This window comes from Aethina tumida, chromosome 1 (genome assembly GCF_024364675.1).
Source record: "Aethina tumida isolate Nest 87 chromosome 1, icAetTumi1.1, whole genome shotgun sequence".
In the NCBI taxonomy this organism is placed as follows: domain Eukaryota; kingdom Metazoa; phylum Arthropoda; class Insecta; order Coleoptera; family Nitidulidae; genus Aethina; species Aethina tumida.
The window spans coordinates 15,412,960-15,435,903 of record NC_065435.1 but is presented as its reverse complement, the minus strand read 5'-3'; the positions used below and the strand labels follow the sequence as shown (position 1 = coordinate 15,435,903).

Sequence of the window (22,944 nt, the reverse complement as noted above, 5' to 3'; positions counted from 1 at the left end):
ACATAAACATATTCACAAAGCACTTGAGGCTACAGTGTATGAATCTTTAATCGCCAACGTCGAGAGATTTTTCAAGAAATCTTCTTTAACTCAGTGATCAAATAATTTTATCAAACTCGCTGTCGTTGGGCGCCCAATAACAGAAATTATTTCAAATGGCGCCCAACGAATATTTTTTCTAGTAATATTTTTGATTATATGTGTTTAATAGTATATTTATATATAATACACATATTTGAGTGTCTTAAATAATTATAACTATTCAATATATTTTGTTAAATTAACTGTCGTTGGGCGCCAATAACAGAAATTATTTTAAATGGCGCCCAACAAATACTTTTTCCTGTAATAATTTCAATTATTTGTATTTAATAAATATATTTATATATAATACGTCCTCAAGAAAAAAATGAGTGTCTTAAATAATTATAACTATTCGATATATTTTTTTAAATTAACTGTCGTTTGGCGCCACAGAAATTATTTCAAGTGGCGCCCAACGAATATTTTTTCTAGTAACATTTTTAATTATATGTGTTTAATATATTTATTTATATATAATACACGTCTTCAAGAAAAATTTGAGTGTCTTAAATAATTATAACTATTCAATATATTTTGTTAAATTAACTGTCGTTAGGCGCCAATACAGAAATTATTTCAAATGGCGCCGAACGAATATTTTTTCTATAATTTTTAATTATATGTGTTTAATAGTATATTTATATATAATACACGTGTTTAAGAAAAATTTTGAGTGACTTGTGTAATGTGTTTAATAGTATATTTATATATAATACACGTCTTCAAGAAAAATTTGAGTGGTTTAAATAATTATAACTATTCAATATATTTTGTTAAATTAACTGCCGTTGGGCTCCGATAACAAAAATTATTTCAAATGGCGCCCAACAAATACTTTTTCTTGTAGTACTTTTAATTATTTTTATTTAATAAATATATTTATATATAATACGTCCTCAAGACAAAAATTAGTGCCTTAAATAATTATAACTATTCAATATATTATTTTAAATTAACTGTCGTTGGGCGCCCATAACAGAAATTATTTCAAATGGCGCCCAACAAATACTTTTTCTTGTAATACTTTTAATTATCTGTATTTAATAAATATATTTATATATAATACATCCTCAAGAAAAAAAATAGTATCTTAAATAATTATAATTATTCAATATACAGGAATAAAAAAATAAACTATTTACTATTATTTTAAAATTTCTTTCTAACAGATAACAGATTCTTTGAAAAGTCGCTCAACAAATATTTTTACATTTTTATTATTTTTTTTTATTTATTCTAACATAATACAAGCATCAGAATTACTTTTTTAAGGTCGCAAAACATATTTTATCAAAAAAAAAGTGTAGGGGCACATTTTCAAAATTTTTTCCTTCCTGTGGGGAAGGTTCCGGTACGTGTGCATAGGAGTACGTACGTCAATAATTTGCAGAGCGAACCAAAACGATCGGCAGATTTGTTTATAGATCGTTGGAAATAGACGTACGTCTGGTAAGGAGCATTAGTGCCGAGCGCTCAGTAGTTTTTTAGTAGTGGTGGTCGCAACACCCACAGCATCGCGTACGCTTCAGGCCCATGCCCAGAGACCCAGACCCCAGTACTTCATTCAGCTCCTGGTACCCGTATTCTAAGTTACGCGCCCCATTAACAGACCCGACCCCGATCCGTCAATCGCCCTTGTGAATTTTATTGTGCTGGTTATTTTTGATTGGTGATTTTGAAAATTGTTTTCGTTCGTCCGTACGCCGACTCTTCTTCACATATTCGCTAATGGGTAAGCATTTGTTTACGTAGTTGAATTGTTTCAATTAACTTAAATTGTAATTGATCACTTGACTTGAAGTAAAGAGCAAACAAAGCTGATTCTGTTCTTATTTTTAGCAAACCGTCTTTGACTTGCTCTCCTTTTTTTTACACACGCACGCTCTGAAATCAGAAAGGAAATACAATGTTTTGTCACTTTTATGAACTGTTAGACAGTTTACTTTTAATGTAAATATTTACTAAACAAAAAGTCACTCAAATACATGGTAAATCACTGATGTGTAACTCAATACACTGATTCTAACATTAACACTGACTTCTACTATAAAGAAACTAATTGAAAACTACTTAAGTGCATTTTTATTTTAAGTCCTTAATAATTACTATTACTATAAAATTGGTTTTGAACAATGTAGCTTAAGCAATAAAAATAAAAAATTAATTTGAACCACAGACTTATTAAAAACATCTGGCTTTTTAATGGACTGCAAAAGTGCAACTTTTCATTGGTTGCAAATTTTCCAATAACGCCACTGTTATCCCGGATTCTGGGGTAATATCTGGTACCCAGATGTTTGTCACAAGCTCAGTTCACTCCACTGTTTCCGTTTTCGAAATAAACTCCCCTTACTTTAAAATAAACAATTGTCAAAAACAACGCACCATTTATTAATATAACATCCTATATAATCCATGTACGCAAATAATCGATAAATATGAATCATATATGCATATAATAATTAATATGATGGCACTATTATTTTTGGAAGTAAAACATCAGTCTGTTTATTAATACCTCAGACTTGCTTTACTGTAATAAACTCGGTTATTTTTAGAATTATGAAGGAAAAAGATCTGATTTTATACGTGGCTAATAGAAGAGACGAGTTCAAATAAATTTGGAATATCAAAGAAAAATGTTGCACGTGTGGTGGTACTGAATTTGTCGTAATATGATTCACACTTCCGCTTTTAAAAATTCGGATATCTTAAAATGTGTCGGAACAATCCGGCAAACATATTTCGATTGGTTCTATTTTTAAGTTTTTAGTGCAGATTCTAAGTACAATTAACGCGCCGTTTTTATTGCAACTGTAATAAGAAATTTCACAACGTGTTTCTATCAATATTTTTCGCGTTTCGTATAGCGTGTGTAATTTTTGGAAACATGACTTGAATTATTTCCAGCTACAAACATCTTACGCTACATCAAATATTTATCTCGTTTACGAGAAATCAATTTACGGGTAATTAATATTTTACGGATTTGAAAAAAGTTTGTGAATGTTGAACACGTTCCTTCTAATCAAAAAGTTCGATTATCGGTCCGACACTCGGTTCTACGTTTAAGAGATTCAGAAGCTTAATTTAAAACAAAACGAATATTCGCAGTCTCATTGGAACAAAGTTTAAACTATTTTGTTAAGAGGACTGATTTATATATAAAGAAATTATTTTTTTGGTATAAACGATTTAATTAAAAAATGAAGAAAAACTAATTTAAGCTTTATTTTAGATTTAACAAATTTTACTTTCTTAAATTTAATATTATACAAATATATAGTATTGTATATACAAATTGATCAAAAAATTATACAAAAAGTGATTTAAAACCTTTTTATTTGGAGGGGTAATATTAAGAAAAGATATTTTTCAAAATCTCTATTTTACATTTGAAAGGTTCCAAAGCTTAATTTAAACCAAAATAAATATTCGATATTTCCTCAAAACAATATTAAACTTTTGTTCTAATCTAATCATGTTTCTAAGAAATATTAGACATATATACAAAGTTTTGTATATACAATTTGTTTAAAAAAAATAGACAAAAGTGATTTAAGAAGGTATTTTTTAAAATACGTAAAATAGACTCGTTTAAGAAAAGACATTTTTCAAAATCTTCATTTTATAATTGAAAGCTTTAAAATCTTAATGTAAATTAAAACAAATACTATAAATCTCCTCGAAATTATACTTAATTTTTAAGTTTAAATTAGAGTAAATTAAGGGATATAAAGGCTTAATTTAAACCAAAATGAATACTCGAAATTTTCACAAAAGTTTAAACTAATTTTGTTACATGAACTGTTGTTTGACAAAAAGTGAGTAAAATAGAGTTGTTTAAAAAGAGATTCCCCAAAACCTTCCGTCAACATTTAAGAGATTTAAAAGCTTAGTTTGAATCAAAACAAATACTGCTTGGTGCTGAAATAGTATTTCTGAGAAAATATTTCTGAAAAACTTTGAACAATATGTATTCTGTATAAACATTGAGAAAACCAATGAAGTTAAATGTAAGGATTGAGGCCGTTTCACATGCTCAAAAGTTATTTTTAGAAAAACTTAATTTTTGAAAACCTGTATCTCAACTTTTCTTGAACTTTTAGTAAAAATTGCTAAATGATATTCCTGAATATATACAGCTACTTATGTTATGTATGTAGTCAGTTAAATTTTACCTCTTGGGGGAGAAAACTAGGCCAGTACTTCCCTAAGGTACAGCAAAATCATACTTATCGTTATCGTTATTAAGTGTTATCTTAGAGATGACCATTGGACCTAAATAAACAAAATGAATCATAGGTAAATATATAATATCAATTTCTACAACAATATCGCGTTAGTTTGATGCACATGCACTTATCTAAAAAAAAGTATATGATATAGAAAAATCAACAGAAACAAACAAAACGGTTTGAAAAGAGATGCAAAAACACAAACGACCATTTCAAGAGTAATGCAAGAAATGTTTTGCTAGAAAAGTGTTACTTCTAATGACGACTAAGCATGCTCATCTCGCAAGCGATAACAGCTATAAAAGCCACTACATATTTCTCTGTACTCATTATATCACTGTGTGTGTGTGTAGTTTAATTGCTATCTGGTAACTTATTAGTGAATTATTTACAATCTACTTGTAATATAATAAAAAACGATTTAAATAAATGAACTCTCACCATGCTCACAGACACTTACATATATAAAACCAACCCACATAGCGTGGGCGTCTATTAGATATATGTTTATGGAAATTCGTTTTAAAATCGACGAGTACCGAAAACTTATGACAATGCAAACAAATGCATTTTGCATAATTGCCACAAAAAGCCACCATCAACGTCCACTATGTTTTTTTTAGCCAAACAGAGACAATTTGAATGTTTATTGATTCCCTAGATAATGTGTGGATACAAAACAAACTTGGGCCGGAGTTATTTAATTTACTACCAATTAAATATTTAGAACAACAGGTACATTGTTTTATTATTGGTGTTTTGTGATTGTTTCGACGACTGTTTATGTTGATTCAGCTGCCTGCTGGTAAACCTTGTCTCGAAAGAAACAATATATTGCTTTGCCAAGAACCAAATGAACTAGACGTAATACGATACTCGTGGTCCGTGGTTCTAATTTTAGGATGCATTTCGTTTGAAAATCGATTTGATTTTTTCACAAAAAGGCACAACTAAATTATCGGTGCAGCTTTTTTTATTTGAAAGGACACTACGTTATGATGAATCCTGGCCATTAAGAACGCATGAGTGATTGCTCAAAATTGTTTCTAACCGCATGTGGTAAGGACAAGATTGATGTGAATCGTTAGTAGGCAATTGTACAATTGTGCCTGAAATCAATTACGCAAATGGCTATTTTGATTTATAAATTACTGGTCAAAAATTACCATAACAACTCGCACAAATGAGCAAATAAAACAATTAAGCTTTTGCGGTTTGTTGCTCAAGTTGTGGAGCTTTTCAATTTGCCAACAATAAATAAGTATTAGCAGTATCCGGAAATCGATTTTATTTGTGGACTCCCTTGTACATGCGGTTTATTTAATGGATTACCGGACATAATAAATCAATGCACCGCCTTAAAGCTGGAAGTGTGTGTCAAGAATTTTTAATTAATCATTTACGAAGTGTCCATTGTTATTTGAATTTTAATACACGGAGCTATCGAATTGTACTTGGAGCATACTAAACAGCGCTAAGTCAAACATGTAGAAATGTTCATGTCGTGTTGCATCTTAATAAGAACCAGCCAAGATTCGAGAATTGCCTGTTAAGCTACATCCGGTGTACAATTCTGGCCTAAGTTCGCACGGGGACTAAATCTAGTGGCTCGGACTTGGCAACCTCACATTCAAAACGGACACATGTAGTTTTGTTTAAGTTTCATTCAAGATTCTAATTTCTATTAAGACGTGCACGCATTATGTACTTTTAAAGTGAAATTACATTTAAAATAGTTTCAATCAACACGCCCAGCAATTAAGTGGTTGGCCCACAACAATCCAAGTAGTTGTAAAATATTTTCAACGTTCACTTGTCCCATAAAATTATTGTAATTAATTACAAAGCCAATTAAACTGATAACGTATTTAAGTCCTAACATTTCTATATATGAAATGAGGAAACAAAACCTTCTTCCTTTAGACACACATACTTAATGTGTAGGCATAATTTACAATAAATTAATACATAATAAATTAACCCACCTTCGGCACAATTGCACACACCTTCGTTACATCCTTTTATTGGTAAAATAATTGTTCGATATGCATAAATAAGGTTTGAGTCGAAGTCGTATTTTATTTTCATGTGGCACGATTTCACCGATTCCAACCGTTTATTTTTACAGACACATCGGCAAACGCCATAGGTTTATTTACATTTAAGCATGTTTATAAATAATTAATTATGTTAGCCGAGATACTGGATCTCCGTCCCTAGAAATCTGTTTGATTATAATTTTGCTTCTTTGTGCCAGATTTTGACTTGCGTTATTAGAAAAAAATATGATGACGAACCAGGTTCACAATCACATCAGTATTACTCTTATATTTTGAAATGATGTGCCAAACGAATAAATTCCTGATGATCTATTAATAGGCACGCATGGAACTTTAAGTTTACACATTTTTTCAAAACCACAACCGAAGTTATGCACTTTGGTGTTTTATAAATTCAACAGTTGTAATTAATAATACTATTTTTGGAAAATTATGTATGACTATGTACAGGGTGTACCAAATTGGTTGAGTGCTTTCAGACCAGTTAGATAAAGAGAGGCTTTAATGTCTAGAGGCAACATTAATTAATATCTGAAACCATTTCTGAAATATCCACAAAAACTGACATTTAGAAAAAATTAAATAACTTTTCTAGTTTTTGTTTTAAGAATCTTTCTACTTATCTCAAAAATATGTCTAATATATAAAATCAATCTTTCTGAGAATACTTAATTTGTAATAATTCTGATAAATTTTGAGATATTTTGAAGAAATGTTTATTTATTATTATTATTTTTGACAAACTGTATGATTTTCTAGTCATCCAGTAATATAAGCCATTTATCAAAAAATATATATCTTTAAAATTTCGACTTAATATGTACAACTTTTTCATTTTAAATGGAAGCCATAATTATATTGGTATTAAAAATCAAGCTTTACAAAAATATATAAAATAAATTTATTATATATTATATTATCTTTATCTGAGATATAACGATATTTTTGAGAAATTTTGAGATATTTTGAAATAATGTAATTTTTTTTGTTTATTTTTATTTTTGAAAAACTGTATAACTTTCTAGAGGTAAATTTTTACGTGATATAAGACACCCCATAAAAAAGTTATCTCCTTAAAATTTCGAGATAATATCTACAATTTTTTCATTTCAAATAAAAGCCATCATTAAATTGACATTAAAATCTTGAAAAAAATTAAGCTTAAAAAAATACATAATTTGTGATATATTAAATCATCTTTAACTCAAATATTGATATTTCTGATAAATTTCGAGACATTTTTAAAAAATGTAACTTTTTAATTTATTTATTATTTTTTTTTCTTTTTGACAAACCTTGTTAACTTTCTAGAAGCCTTTTTTATGTAACGTAAGACACCTCTCTCAAAAAATGTATTTCCTTAAAATTTCGATATAATGTATTACTTCAAATTGATGCGATCAATAAATTTGCTTTTGAAACATAATTTGCGCCAATTAAATTACCTTTAGATAAGATATAACAATATTTTTGGTAAATAATCGGAAAAAATAGAAATTTCCAAAAATATATAATATATGGTATATTAAATTAGGTAAAATATCTGATAAATTTTGGGATATTTACAAAAAGTGTAATAACCTTTTATTGTAATTTTTTGGAATCTTTCGAAAGGCATCATTTTACATAACGTAAAATTACATCTCCATAAAATTTCAAGATAATATGTGTAATTTTTCTATTTTAAATGTAAGCCATAATTAAATTGAAATTAAAAATCTTAAAACATTAAGCTTAACAAAATACGTAATAAACTATCTTTAACTGAGATACAACGATATTTCTGATAAATTTCGAGACATTTCGAAAGAGTGTAACTTTTTAAATTATTTATTATTCTTTTTCTTTTTTATGCAATGTAAGACAACTATCTCAAAAAATGTATTTCCTTAAAATTTCGATATAATGTATTACTTCAAATTGACGCGATCAATAAATTTGCTTTTTAAATATAATTTGTGCCAATTAAATAATCTTTAGATAAGATATAACTATATTTTTGGTAAATTTCGAGATATATAGCTTCATATAGGAATTTTTACGTAATATAAGATTATAAGAATTTCGAGATAATGTCTTTAAAATCTGAAAAAATATATAATATATGGTTATTAAATTATCTATAGGTAAAATATAACGATATGTCTGATAAACATCGGTATATTTAAAAAAATTATAATAACCTTTTACTGTAATTTTTTTATTTTACTTAATGTAAAATTACATCTCCATAAAATTTTGAGATAATGTGTGTAATTTTTCTATTTCAAATGGAAATCACAATTGAATTTGCCCCTGAAATATAAATAGTTAGGTAAGATATAAGAATATTTCTGGTAAACCCATAAAAATACGAGGAATAATTGAGCATTGTGCCAGGTAACCTGAAATGAAAACAAAACTGCTAATACTAAACATTGTAGATTATTAAGCAGTTATTTACGGCATATGCAACAATAAAATCGATTTTATTACGGCTAAGCAAGTAAGATTAGACGCACTGAACGTGAAAGTGTTAAATAGATGACGTTGCATATAAGGATCAGATTTAACTTGGAGCTGAAAATAAATATATTATCATGTTTATCATGGTTACGTTTTATTGTTTAGGTTCAGTGTGCACCTTTTGCGTAGGACTTATTTAAATTAGCGGACGGACCTTGTAAGGACCGGATAAATATTCAAAAATTCAAAACGGATGCGTTTTATTGTCTGAAACGTACGAAAAAAAATGGAAGAGGTGAACAATATGGAGCTGGTCGAAAAACAAATCTATTGCCAACCTGTTTTTTTATGAATGAAGCGACTAAGTAAGGATTTGTCTGATTTAAATAACGCCCGTAACAGTTTTTAGTACGTATTATGTTCATACGTGAATTAAATGTTGTGCTATAAATCACACAATATAATTTTAGACCAGTGACTCAGATTAAAAAACACATTTGAGTCCCTAATGTGACAGTTACAGAGATTTATGAACTTCGTACAAGCCACCATAAAATAAGCAATGTATTAGTTCAGATATATTCCAGTTATACGTAGCCGTCCAAGTTTTGGTAACATTCACGTCGCTGGTGTGTTTGGGAAACCAAATTACAAAGGAAATTAGGTTTCGTATTAAAATAAATGTTAAGATCCAGACGTAAACTCTTAAGTAAACATGAACTTCTTGAAATTTTTTAAGCAAGAATTATCTCCGGAACGGTGTGGGTTATTATATGGAAACCAAGATAAAACACTTGAGAAGATTGAACTTTTTGAACATGATCTGCCGTAATAACCGTTTTAAAGAGATTAGACCATCTCCCGAGATTAACTGCAATTTGAGCTTTTAAATAATTGAACACCGGGAGTTCCCTTTAAATATTATCATATTGACATTGCGCCCCACTAAAAATTCATTACGTTCCCGTCCCGGTGACTTCTTAAAACTGACGCATTGTCACCGGCTAACAAATGTTTCTGGTGGATGCGTCGTTGCAAGGAGCTATTTCATGTAAATTCTTAATGACGGCATTGTATAGCAGGTAGATCCGTCATGTATTGGGGTTCTCTAACGCTTTTAAAATAGAGGCCCTAAAAGTAAAAACAGACACACGTGCTCAACACGTGTGCGAAAGGCGACGCGAGTAACGCACGGGATTTCCGTTACCAAAAATTTTCGTTCATTAGTTTCACATTTTTTTTTACAATTTTCAGTAAATGTGCTTTCATACTTTATTCATGCACACATTTTTTTATAATTTTCAGTAAATGTGCTTTCATACTTTATTGTGTATAATAAATAAACTTTTCCCTGCGTTTGGTGCTGTTGCAATTTGTTCAAAAGATACTCTTTGTTTGTTCAACTTTTTTGTCGACGCACAGACATGTTGATGCTGCTGCTACTCGTATCCATATTGAGAGTTGTTTTTTTTACAGGAAAATCCGTTATTTATTGAAAGCATGAAGGCGCACATATCGTATTTAGTCCTATCGGCATATTTTGTTTTGATTTGTGCCGGATCTCTGAAATATGCGAAGGGTAAGTGACAATTTAACACAAAAAGTTCTTAAAATCAATTTAAAGGACTTTGTTCAATTAATTACTAACTCATAGAAACTGTGGCACAGTAAGAGGATTCATGCACATATTTTTAATTTATTCAGCTAGATTTCAAAAGTAGAACACAATTGGTTGCGACAATTGTGGTACAAAATGATTAAAAATTATCTTGTAGCTTAAATTTGAAGTTTGATGACAAAGAATTGTAACTGTAAATTGTATTTACGTTCAATAAACATTCTATAAATAGCATAATGACTCAAAGATTATGCAAACTACATTGGAATTTTCGTCACAATTTTCTATTGGAAATTACTTTTTTTATTCGATTTAATAACTTTTATACCAAGTATGGAACAAATAACTTATATTTAAACTTGTAGTTATATTTAATTTTTTATTAATTTGATTCTGGACAATGATTTATTAAATATTTATTTACTTTTTCACATTTATTTTGAATTTAATTTAATAGGTTTAAAAGTTTTTATATAATACTAGTTAAGTTAAAAAATACTTTAAAATTGCTTTTATTTGCCACTTGTTTCAGTCTTTATAGATAAAAGTCAATGTGTAAATATATAATTTAATTTCTTTTACTGTGAGACAAAAATTTAAGAATATTCTCAAAATGTGAACAGCGATTATCTGATGGTGGTCAATAGAAAGGAAGGAAATGGTTTACCTAACTCATTTATTAGAAGTTTGAGGAAAACGGAAAAAGATATTGATTTGAAATTCTTGTAGTAATTAGAACTTAGTTTATATAATATATTTTGAGGAAAAATTTCGTTTCCGGTTTCGCCGGAAGTGGCATCAACTTTGTTATTTTCAATGGAACATTCTGTATATTTTTGGATTTGTAGACAAAAGTCAAAGTGTTTGTTTAAATATATATATAATTTAATTTCTTTTACTGTGAGACAAAAATTTAAGACTATTCTCAAAATGTGAACAGCGATCTTTAATCAGGAAAATAAATTAAATTGTGTGTTTTTAAAACGAAGGTTTTGACGTTTTTATCTGATGGTGGTCAATAGAAAGGAAGGAAATGGTTTACCTAACTCATTTATTAGAAGTTTGAGGAAAACGGAAAAAGGTATTGATTTGAAATTCTTGTATTAATTAGAACTTAGTTTATATAATATATTTTGAAGAAAAATTTCGTTTCCGGTTTCGTCGGAAGTGGAATCAATTTTTGTTATTTTCCATGGAACATCCTGTATGTTTTTGGATTTTTAAATTTACATATTCTTGTAAATAAAATAACTATACCACGACCTAGGGTATAGTCGTTTAATACATAAAATTAAACGTAAGTAACGAACACCCTGTATTAAATTTGGGAGCACTAATAATGGCTCCTTATAGAATGGTTCTTGATTAACATGTATGCCGAAAATTAACTTTCCAGCATCAAATTTGGTTGCTTTACAGACGTTTCAGTTAGACCATTAATCTGTCAAAATTTTTGGAAAAAAAATGAATTACTTAAAAACTATTGGGTTTACACATAAGACATGGTATAGCCATTTTATTTGCATATATAGAATTTAAAAAACCAAAAATATACAGGGTGTTCTATTGAAAAGAAAGAAAATATAAATATTATTCAAAATAATTTAGAAAAATAATTCAAGTCAAGTTGTAATTGCTATAAAAATTTGAAATCAATACCTTTTTCTGTTCTCCATTAACTTCTAAAGAGTAAATTAGATAAATCATTCTGCATATTACTTATAGACCATTATTATTATAGTACTAAATAATTTGTGTTTGATTTGTATTGTTATATTTTCTTTAATAATACCAGATTATTTTTTACTTAATATTTAAAAATTCAAACATATCAGGAATTTTAAAAATTAATAATTTGATTTTAGTAATCAATATTTTTTCATGTTTTCAATGTTGATAACTGAATTATAATGTCAAAACCGAATCTAATAATATTAATAATGCACCATTATATTGAGTAAAACTTTCAAATACACTTTACCTGGCTTTAAAACATTGATTATCAAAATTTTCAGGATGTAATTTACCTGTACCCTCTAGAGGGTCTCACATAATTTAGGAAATACTGCTCTCAAAGCCTTATTAATTGTGTTAGTATTTATTAAATTATCCCTCTTGTTTATGGTGTAATTGTTTAATCTTTAAAATTACTTTATTTAAATAGTGGCATATAAATTGTAATATTGAACTCGTGCACAATGGCTATCACCCACTCAGACGATTAAGGAACTCGCCTTCGGCTCGTGCCGCAAATTTTATCTTCGTGGGTGAGAGCCATCGTTTTGCGCTTGTTAAACAACATACCGTCATAGTAGACATTAGTAACGTATGTAAAATATGTTCATATTATCAGTTATACAAAAGCAATTTATATATAAAATATTTTCAAACGTATTAAGGCTGAATTCTTTTACCAAAAATTCGTAATTAACGAGGAAATTTGAAATCCTATCCAAAACAACAATGAATATCGACAAAAACGATCAGTTTGTAAAGTGAAGAAGTCAAATTAGCCTATTTCCTTCGGATTAAATATTTTATTTACCATGTACCAATTGTAGTAGCCACTTACTTTATACCTCACAACAAATTATATAAATGTAATTTAAGTGATGGGGCCTTAGCACCCACATCCATTTTTAAACGAGGAAGAAATAAGGTCTGGTAAATTGAATGTAGATTAATAACAATATGTAAATTAATATTGTATGGAACCCCCTCTTTCTGTGCCTACAACAACTAACAATAATCATCACCATTTTCATGCAGATGACACAAAGCTAAAAAAATCGGCACTGTTTCTGAAAACAGCCACACCAGAGGTTATAGAGAAACCACTGGGAGAAAAAATTCAACTAAAATGCAAGCACCACGACGTTCACACACCTGTAAGATGGACAAAAAATGCGAAAAAAATAGATGAAACGATTTGGCCTATAAATTTGACAGTAACCTACGAAACGGTGGGAAATTACACTTGCAAAGTGTGTGGCGTCAGCACTTGCATTCAACAAACATTTGTCGTAATCATTGACGGTAACATTGTTGTAAAATTTGTTTTTTTGTTCAATAATTAAGCGACGCTTTGTTGTAGAAAAACCCGAAATAATCGAAGGATTGACAAATAAAACGCAGAATGCCGGATCCTTAGTAACTTTCAGCTGTAAGGCAAGAAATACAAATAGTATATCGATTATGAGGCAATCAGAAAATCAATGGAAAGAACTGGCGTCAAAGGCGACTGATACCAAAGATACGTTGGAAATTCACCACGAGATACAAGTCAGCAGAGACGATGAGGGTTTGTACACCTGCATTGCACGCAATTCTGATAATTTTGAACGTGTGAGTGGTGCCTACCTAACAGTCCGTGATAAACCGATGTTTTCAAACAATCCCGAAAAAACTTTAGTCATGGACAGCAATGGCAAATTGTTTATGAAACTCGACTGCACTGCTTTCGCAACTCCCGAACCGAAAATAGATTGGGAACAAGACAAAATACAGTGTGAAAAAATAGAAGATGGAAATTGTTATTTGAGTCGGGAGGTTTTGACCAAAGATAAATACTCAATGACTTGCACTGCCTCTAATTCATTGGGACGAATTAATAGGACTATAATTGCTGACATTTCTAACTTTACTGAAAATATTTATGGTCTAATTAATAAGCCACTTCAATTAAATTGTTCTGACGCTAAGGCAGTTAAATGGATCAGATTAGATGATGGGGAATATTCTGATGTACTCACCCTACAGGTAATGCCTTGCAAGCGTATTGAAAGCATCACCAAATAATTTTGATAATTTTTTTTTAGAAAGGGGAGAACCTTGCTAAATATGAAATTAAAAACTTCTCTGAAAGTACCCCAGGAACTTATGCTTGCGCCACAAGTAGTACTATTATAAAGCTGTTTAACGTTTTCAAAGGAGAAGAGCCTCATTGGACTCAACCAAAGAAGATGAAAAAATTAATGGTGAAACCAGCTGGAAATTTGGCCCAATTTAAGTGTAAAGCAGAAGGAATCCCTCCCCCAAAGATTACTTGGTTTAAAAATGGAAATCCGAATATTAGCAGGAGTTTGGGTGACTTCAAGACAACCCACTTTCAGGCCACAATGGAGGATTTAATTGTTGAAGATAGTGGCGACTACACCTGCCAAGTTTGCAATATTTTTGCGTGCATTAATTACACACATAACTTGGATGTTGTAGGTAAGTGACTTTCTATTTAGTATTTATTTAGGAAATATTTCGATTTTAATTTAAAAGTATAATTTTATTCGTAAGCTCGTTACCCTTCGAAGCCCATTATTAAGGAAAACTATCCAAAAAACTTAACTGTATTAACAAATGACACCGCAGAATTTGAATGTCCTCAATTAATAACGGATATGGAACCATATGTTCAATGGTACAGATTAATATGTACAGAAAATTGTACATTAGTGGAACTACCACAGGTATTTAAGCACACTGAATATGAGGTGTTGGAAAATGGTGGTGGACAATAACCTCTTGATGTTTAATCACAATTTCTTAAAATAACGTCAACCATATCCTTCTCAAAATTGTTATTTTTTTGTTTTCTATGCGTCACATATTAATTTATGTTATATTTATGCACTATACGTTTTGGTGATGGCTACATACTTCCTGTTATTTGTAGAGCGTTATCACAACTCGCCAATTATAAAAACTGAACTGAAGAACCAAACAGTGGCAGTTGGTGACAATGCGACATTTTTCTGTCAGGTTATGTCCGATTTACATCCTCATATAAAATGGCTCTTCGGAACATCTTTGAATGATTCCACTTTCCGAGTTAGTATTCAGGTTTATGGACTTTATGCACGCCCTTTCAACTAACATTAGTAGTTTTTAAACAGTTTATTATTAGGATGTTGATTAATACAAAATTAATTTAGTTTGTGCATGTTAAAAATTAACCATTATAGAAACCAAATTGCCAAAAAACATTTGAGACTTCAATTTTTGTTTGAGGGGAGGATCATTTTGATTTTATTGTTGAGAATTTTTCTTATTACCATGATATTTATTTAATTATACATTTATTCATTGGAAGTTTATAGAGAACGAAAATAAGATTTCATTTAACATTTTTATAGCAATTATAACTACTTTTCTAATTTATTTTGAACAATATATCATTTCCGGTTGGCCAAAAGTGTTATTTTCAATGGTACGCCCTGTATATTTTTGGTTTTTTAAATTCTCCATATAATTGTGAATAGAATGGCTGAACCATGTACTATATCTAAATCCAATAGTTATTAAATTATTATTATTTTTTTTTTAAATCTTGATAGATGGTCTGACTAAAATGTCTATAAAGTTACTAATTTTGATACTCGAAAATTTATTTTTGGCACAAATGTTGACCAAAGACCATCCTATAAGGAGGCATTATGAGCACTCTTAAACTGTATACAGGGTGTTTGTTATTTATGTTTAATTTTGCGCATCTTAAAACATCAATAACTTTGTTATTGTTTTCCGTTCTCCATAAACTTTTAATGGATAAATTAGGTGAATCACCTTATATAGCAATGTAGACTATAATTAACAAAAATTTCTTTTTTTTTATAAATTTAAAAAGTTTCAATTTCTTTTCTAAATTAATTTATTTAAAGTGGACGACAATATATTTTATTAAGAGGCAAAACTAGATTTTGATTTGTCTCCCTTATTCAAAAATGGAAGTGATTTTTTTAGCAATTCATGTTATAATTTTTTGACATTTACAATTAAACAATCAATGATTATAGTTCGAATAAAAAACAATTAAAAAATGGCACCAAAAACTTTGTATCTCTATTATGGTGATAATTTTTTGAAATTTTGTAATTTTATCATTTTTTTTTTAAATTGTCACTGTACTACAACGACTGTTAATATTAAAAATTATTATTATAAAGAATTAAAAGACTTAAAATGACGCCCAAAATTTTATTTGGTATTTACAATTAAGTGATGCAAACATTTTTGTGCTGAGTATAAATTAGATAGAAGTCATCATTATCTATCGACCTAATGACTAAATATTGTATTGTATTGTATACACAAATATTAAATTAAGTATTAAGAAAATTGTGAATTAACACCAAGTAGTTAATAACTTTTAATGACTAATATAGATTGTATTAGGTAGAAGTAAAATTCTATGTTTCAAATGAATAATATGTGTAAAATATGTTTTTATAGCAAACAGCTGCAGAGTTATATGAAATCACAAACGTGACACATGAAGACGAAGGGTGGTATACGTGCATAGCGTCCAATAGTTTAGGATCGACACGTAGTGACGCTTATTTGGAAGTAATAGACTTTTTAGAACCACCCGAAGAGATGTTCCCCACCAAGATCGTGATTATTTCGAGCTTTGTGGTGGTAGTTGTATTTTTGGTTATCGTCACAATTGTTATATTTTACATAAACGAAAAGAAGTTCCATATTGAGAAATTGAACGCCAAACGAGAGAGGATAACGAAGAAAATCATCATTGAAAAAAGCACTTCTTTGGAGAACTTAACTGGGCCTTTGGTAAATATTTATCAAGTTTTTGTTCCTTAATGTGCTCACATTTTGATCATCCAGCGAATGCCTGTGGTTAAAATCGAAAAACAAAAGACGATTTCAAACTGTTCGGGAGATAGTATGATGTTAGAATACGAGTTACCAATGGATTCTGACTGGGAGATACCTAGAAACAAACTAATACTAGGTAAAAGTATTGGAGAAGGAGCATTTGGAAAAGTTGTTAAAGCAGAAGTAACCGATTTAACTAAATGCGGTTCGACAATTGTAGCCGTGAAAATGCTTAAAGGTACGTATAAATTTATAATTGAAGTAGCCTCAAGACACCTATAATTTGCATTTATGTACATTTCTACTTGGTTACGAAGTTAAAAATAGACTATATGTACGTTATGAATCTCTCTCAATCAAAATAAATTGCTATTTTGGAACTTACAAACAAAAAACATCCGTTCAACTTTTAGATAAAAGCTAAGTAACCATTATTTTTATTTATAAATATCGGTAATCAGGACGTTTACCTCCGAACCATAATAAAACTATTTAACGAAAATATCCTAACGTGACACATTTCTCAAGCCTTTAAAAATGCACCGTAATAAAAAGAAAAATATTGGGATACACTTCGATCTATAGTCGTGGTATATTTTATAGGTAGCCATTCAGATAACGAAATGATGGATTTAGTATCCGAAATGGAAATGATGAAAATGATAGGCAAACACATAAACATCATAAATTTGCTGGGGTGCTGCACGCAGGGTGGACCCTTGTATGTTGTTTGTGAATACGCTCCGCACGGCAATCTGAGGGACTTTCTTAGGAGCCACCGATCGTCCGGTTATGAATTGGCTATAGGGACCGTCGAGAAGGAAAAGAAAACGCTTACGCAAAAGGACTTGGTCTCGTTCGCCTATCAGGTCGCACGGGGAATGGAATATTTATCGTCTAGACGAGTATGTATTATTGTAAATTTGTAAGTGTTAATTTTTATCCATGTGTGTCGTTTCAGTGCATTCACAGAGACTTAGCAGCCAGAAATGTGTTAGTGAGCGACGATTACATTTTGAAAATTGCTGACTTTGGTTTGGCCAGAGATATCCATTGCCACGATTATTATAGAAAAACCACTGATGGAAGACTTCCCGTTAAATGGATGGCACCTGAAGCATTGTTCCACAGAGTCTACACCACACAATCTGACGTTTGGTCTTACGGAATCTTGCTATGGGAGATTATGACTTTAGGAGGTAACTCACACGTTCAATAAGTTTACCAGATTCACTAATAAAATGTTTCAGGAACTCCATATCCATCGGTTCCAAGCGTGGACACACTATTCCAGTTGTTGCGTAACGGTCGTAGAATGGAAAAGCCTCCTTGCTGCTCATTGGAAATCTACATGTTGATGCGAGATTGCTGGAGTTATTATCCTGCCGAACGGCCCGAGTTTTCCGAACTTGTGGAAGATCTGGATAGAATTTTGACGATAACAGCGAACGAGGAATATCTGGACTTGGGTCTTCCCCAATTGGACACGCCGCCTTCAAGTCAGGAGTCCATCCACGATGAAGACTTTCCTCTTCCTCAAGTGCGATAACTAGTCAGGACTTAACTATTGCATCTCTTTTAAATTTTCTCCTATCATATAGAAGAAAAGTAGTTAATTGGCTGAATCCAAAATTGTTCTTATTTTATTTAGTTTTTGTATATATTTCTTATATAAATTGATTGTATATATTATTTGGTTGGAAAATTGATGGAGAAAATTTTATATATTTAAGTGTTATAATTGTTGTTCTAATATTACTATTGCATTTTATGTCAGTATTATCTGGTGGTAGGGTAGAAAATCTGGCAAATGTACAAATGTAAGGGTTGTTTTATGCAATCAATATATGGCTTGATCTCGCTGGAAAGGTATCGACATGATATGACAACCCGGGCTCATACAGTGACTATGTTTTAGACAGTTTGATATGAGCATCACTATATATAATTAAAATAAAATAACTACAGTCAGATATTTTAGCATGTAATCACCAAAGAAATGTTATTGTGAGGTCTCTAGGTTAAAATAATTTAAGACTGTATTGTATATATGATAATAAATTTTTCATGTGCAATATTTTAGACTTTTTTTTCATGTGAATAATGCTCATAATGGCAACTGAACGATAACATCAAGTGGTCCTCTCATTACCAGTTAAAAAAACAAATATGGAAATTGTTAAGTCTGCTTCAAAGTCGCTGTAGGTTTATTCATTAGACGTTGATGCTTCTGTAACATCCTCTGGAAACGCAGGAAACCTGCTGAAGGAAGGATTGGATATTTATTCAGAAAGTGGAGCAGGACTTTACTAACTCTAGATTAGAACAAGTCTATTTTTGTCTATTGTCTATTTAGATCAGCGTTTTAATACTAAACAACGTTAAAAATATACTAAATAATAGCACAACTTTCAACTGAATAAAAAGCCTTGACTTGAACTTTTATGCTTTTTATCGATCGGCCCTTCTCTCATAATAAATGAGCTATTTCATTCATGTCTTCGTACACTATTTCATCTTGTTCATTATTTTGAGAACCTGAATATTCTGGGAAGAAAGCCGAATAATTGAAAAAAATACATCTCAATTGTCTTCTCTGAACTTGGAATCTGAAATTGAATATTTTGATATTAATGTATCTTACAATGATGGGAATTAATTGAAACACTGTTTTCAACTTTTGTAGCAGTGCAGTTGATATTTTTGACATAAATGGGACATTTTACTCTTTACATAGTCAAATGGGTGGAAAATAGGGAAATAAAAATACATTCAGTTCATCATTAGATTTTTATTTTCAGTGTTTATTTCAATCTTACTTACATTCATTACTTATAACCTAAAATTTCTCATTTATATGTTACCTGGATAAAGTAGATTCTCTTTGTTTAATCTGGATTCAAGTAATTTGACAGACTTCTTTGAGAGGTTCATGTTTCTTATGAGATCATTCTGTTCTTGCTAATTAAAATGTTGAAACATTGTTAAATCTGTTTCAAAGTCGTTGTAGGTTTATTCATTAAACGTGGATGCTTCTGTAACATCTTCTGAAAACGCAGGAAAGGTGCTGAAGAATGAATTGGTTATTTATTCAGAAAGTGGAGCAGGACTTTACTGACTCTAGATTGGAACAAGTCTATTTTTGTCTATTGTCTATTTAGATTAGTGTTTAATACTAAATAACGCTAAAAATATGCTAAATAATAGCACAACTTTGAACTGAGTAAGAAGCCTTGAATTGAGCTTTTATGCTTTTTATCGATCGGATCTTGTCTCATAATAAATGAGCAATACACTAATAATGATCGTTTTCTCCTGAAGATTTTATACCTTCTTTCTATTTCATTCATGTCTTCGTAGACTATTTCACCTTTCATCGTTTTAAGAGCCTAAATATTCTGGGAAGAATGCTGAATAATTGAAAAAATACATCTCAATTGTCCTCTCTGAACTTAGAATCTGCAATTGAATATTTTGATATTAATAATGGGAATTAATTGAAACACTGCTTTCTATTATACTTTTGTAGCAATGTAGTTGATGTTTATGACATAATTGGGACATTTTACTCTGTACATAGTTCAAATGGGTGGATTTTCAAGGATGGGATGATGGAAGATTTCTGTACAAACATTTCGGAATTATTATAAATGGTATAAGTCGAGGTGTTAATAGACCAACAAAAGTTAAATTGCACAATATTTAATACATTTTACCATTTTTCAAGTAAAGTCTTACAAAGTAGAAACTTGTATGTAGAATAAGGCTGTAGTATAGTTCCGACTGAAAATCCTGAAATCGACTTGAAGAGAAAAGGGACCAGAATAGTAATAAACGAGATTAAAATTGCCGTGGCTCATGAAAATGCATAGATACATACATTGCGACCTATTTTAAATGAAACTATCCTTTTAGTCGCAGATTAACAAATATTGAGAGATTAGGAAGCATATTACGAAATATTAATAGTAATGAGGTAATTCTCTATCTTAACTCGTCGTTATGATGGTATTATCCCTTTTGGACCCTTATTTAAATGAAGTGGATTGAAGTGGCACACGATTTTTGGTATCTTGAATAAATAACAATCCTTACTAAATTACACGCATTAATTATTTAGATTGTCTTCGTAAAGCAAAAACCATTCTAAATCCTAATAGTTGTAATAAATTGGCTACAGGAACATACGCCTTGGCAGAGAAGCTCCTGCAATTAATTACAGACAAATTGCAACCAATAATTGCGAGTAATTAGTAATTTAATTAAAATAATCTCTTGAAATTTATCAGAGGTGAACAATTCTCGTTAATTCCCAGCCTATATAAGTTAAATTAAAGATTCTTACGACGAGATTTATGTCTGGCTCTAATATCAATTGAAAAAAACGAGTTCATTTTAAAAAGAAAACAAAAATCATTGTTATATATGCATGTGAAGTAAGGGAGTGGAAAAAATCATTTTAAAAATGCTCCCGTAGTGTTTGGCTCCAAGGTACTCCGGGCCATAAAAATAAAAAGACACCCATACGCATAAATTTGTTATACATTGTATATAAAGTCACAGTGTATAATAAAACTGCTTTAGATTCAAGAGGCAGAAATATACGCTCTACTTTACGATTATAAATTGGTGCTCGTATTTACCAATTTGCATCTAAGGTTGTAAAACAATAACTCATCAACTGAAAGTAACAATTCCGACAATTTCAAGATACGGATTTTTGTTATTCCATTTTTCCCTTTTACGTCCGTAGTACAGTTGAAATACCTAACTAATACAAAGAGAACAACTTATTAAATACCGTTCCGTTAAGTACAATCTTAATAATTCCGTACAAAGATAATTACAATGGATCCCCACAGGTACAACGGAATTTCAAAATGTTGGGAAATGCCTTTTCAAAAATTATTATTGTTGTTTTGGTGCGAACCCTTTTGTGAATTCCATCTATAATTTTTGGCTTTTAACAGCTTTTTGCATAGATAATAAGTAATCGTCAATGTTAAATCAATTCAAAATTAGTTGATTTAGCATATGTCAGTTTCAGTGTGTCCACGATAAATATTAGTCCTATTGTGATTACATTCATTGCAACGCATGATTACATACATAACAACGCATTGTTTAAATCAAAACATTAGCAAAAATTTAAATTCTAACAAAAAGTTCAACCGATTTTATTCGGATTAAATTTAAAATTTCAGTTAATGGAATAAATATTTGCACAGGATTTTTATACTCAAGTGAATATAACTGAAACAAATTTTATATTTTAATTTGTTTTTATTATGAAAATTATAAAAAAATAAGGTTGTTATATAAACTACTACATATTGATGTTAAGAAAAAGATATTAACCAAAATAATAACATATTTCTTTAGAGAGAAATGATCAGATAAAAATAAAATTCAAAATAAGATTTTGAGGTCATCGAAAATCACTTTAACATTTTTGAAATATTTTAGAAACAGAAGAGTATTTTGTCTTCTAAATTGAGCAAAGTATATGAAAAGCTTAATAGTTTATATTATATTTAATATTCAGTGACATAAAAATTAGAGTGAGAAAAAGAGGGGAATCCCCCAGAATCTACACTACTGTATCATTACAGAAAAAAATTACATGGAAGTGGGTATTTTAGGATAATACATACCAAATTTGAATACGAAGGGTCCAAAGGATAATGAAATATAAGAAAAAACAATTTTTAAAATTTATATTTGGGAGGCTGTATTTTTTTCTAAATTTTCTTCTTTTTTGAGCGTGTTCTACCTACTCCCAAATTTTGACCACCTATTTTAGAAATGCTTTTTATAAAGTATTTTTATATTAATTAAAAAAAAGCAATAAAAAAATTCAAAAATTATATTTTCAAAAATTTTATTTCTG

The 22,944-nt window shown here is 29.9% G+C and overlaps 1 protein-coding gene across 3 annotated transcripts; it reads left to right on the top strand.

The window, feature by feature from the left end:
• Positions 1–1,568: 1,568 nt before the first annotated feature.
• Positions 1,569–19,131, top strand: LOC109603436 (fibroblast growth factor receptor homolog 1). 3 transcript variants are annotated; one of them, XM_020020041.2, is made up of 11 exons: positions 1,569–1,816; positions 10,304–10,406; positions 13,215–13,481; positions 13,540–14,204; positions 14,264–14,660; positions 15,115–15,269; positions 16,671–17,009; positions 17,064–17,292; positions 17,658–17,959; positions 18,016–18,253; positions 18,305–19,131. In XM_020020041.2, exons 2-11 carry the CDS (start codon positions 10,328–10,330, stop codon positions 18,601–18,603), a joined length of 2,970 nt encoding a protein of 989 aa, XP_019875600.1. In that variant the 5' UTR covers positions 1,569–1,816; positions 10,304–10,327; the 3' UTR covers positions 18,604–19,131. The 3 variants fall into 3 exon arrangements, with proteins under 3 accessions (XP_019875600.1, XP_019875530.1, XP_019875662.1); XM_020019971.2 differs by lacking the exon at positions 15,115–15,269 and adding an exon at positions 14,736–14,908; XM_020020103.2 differs by lacking the exons at positions 13,215–13,481; positions 15,115–15,269 and adding an exon at positions 14,736–14,908 and having other exon boundaries at positions 1,571–1,816.
• The last annotated feature ends 3,813 nt before the right edge of the window (positions 19,132–22,944 follow it).

Coding starts and splice junctions, on each gene's coding strand:
- LOC109603436 (XM_020019971.2), top strand. CDS start 10,328: ATGAAGGCGCACATATCGTATTTAGTCCTATCGGCATATTTTGTTTTG. Junction 17,010..17,063: donor AGAACTTAACTGGGCCTTTG/GTAAATATTTAT, acceptor TTGATCATCCAG/CGAATGCCTGTGGTTAAAAT. Junction 17,960..18,015: donor AATATTTATCGTCTAGACGA/GTATGTATTATT, acceptor GTGTCGTTTCAG/TGCATTCACAGAGACTTAGC.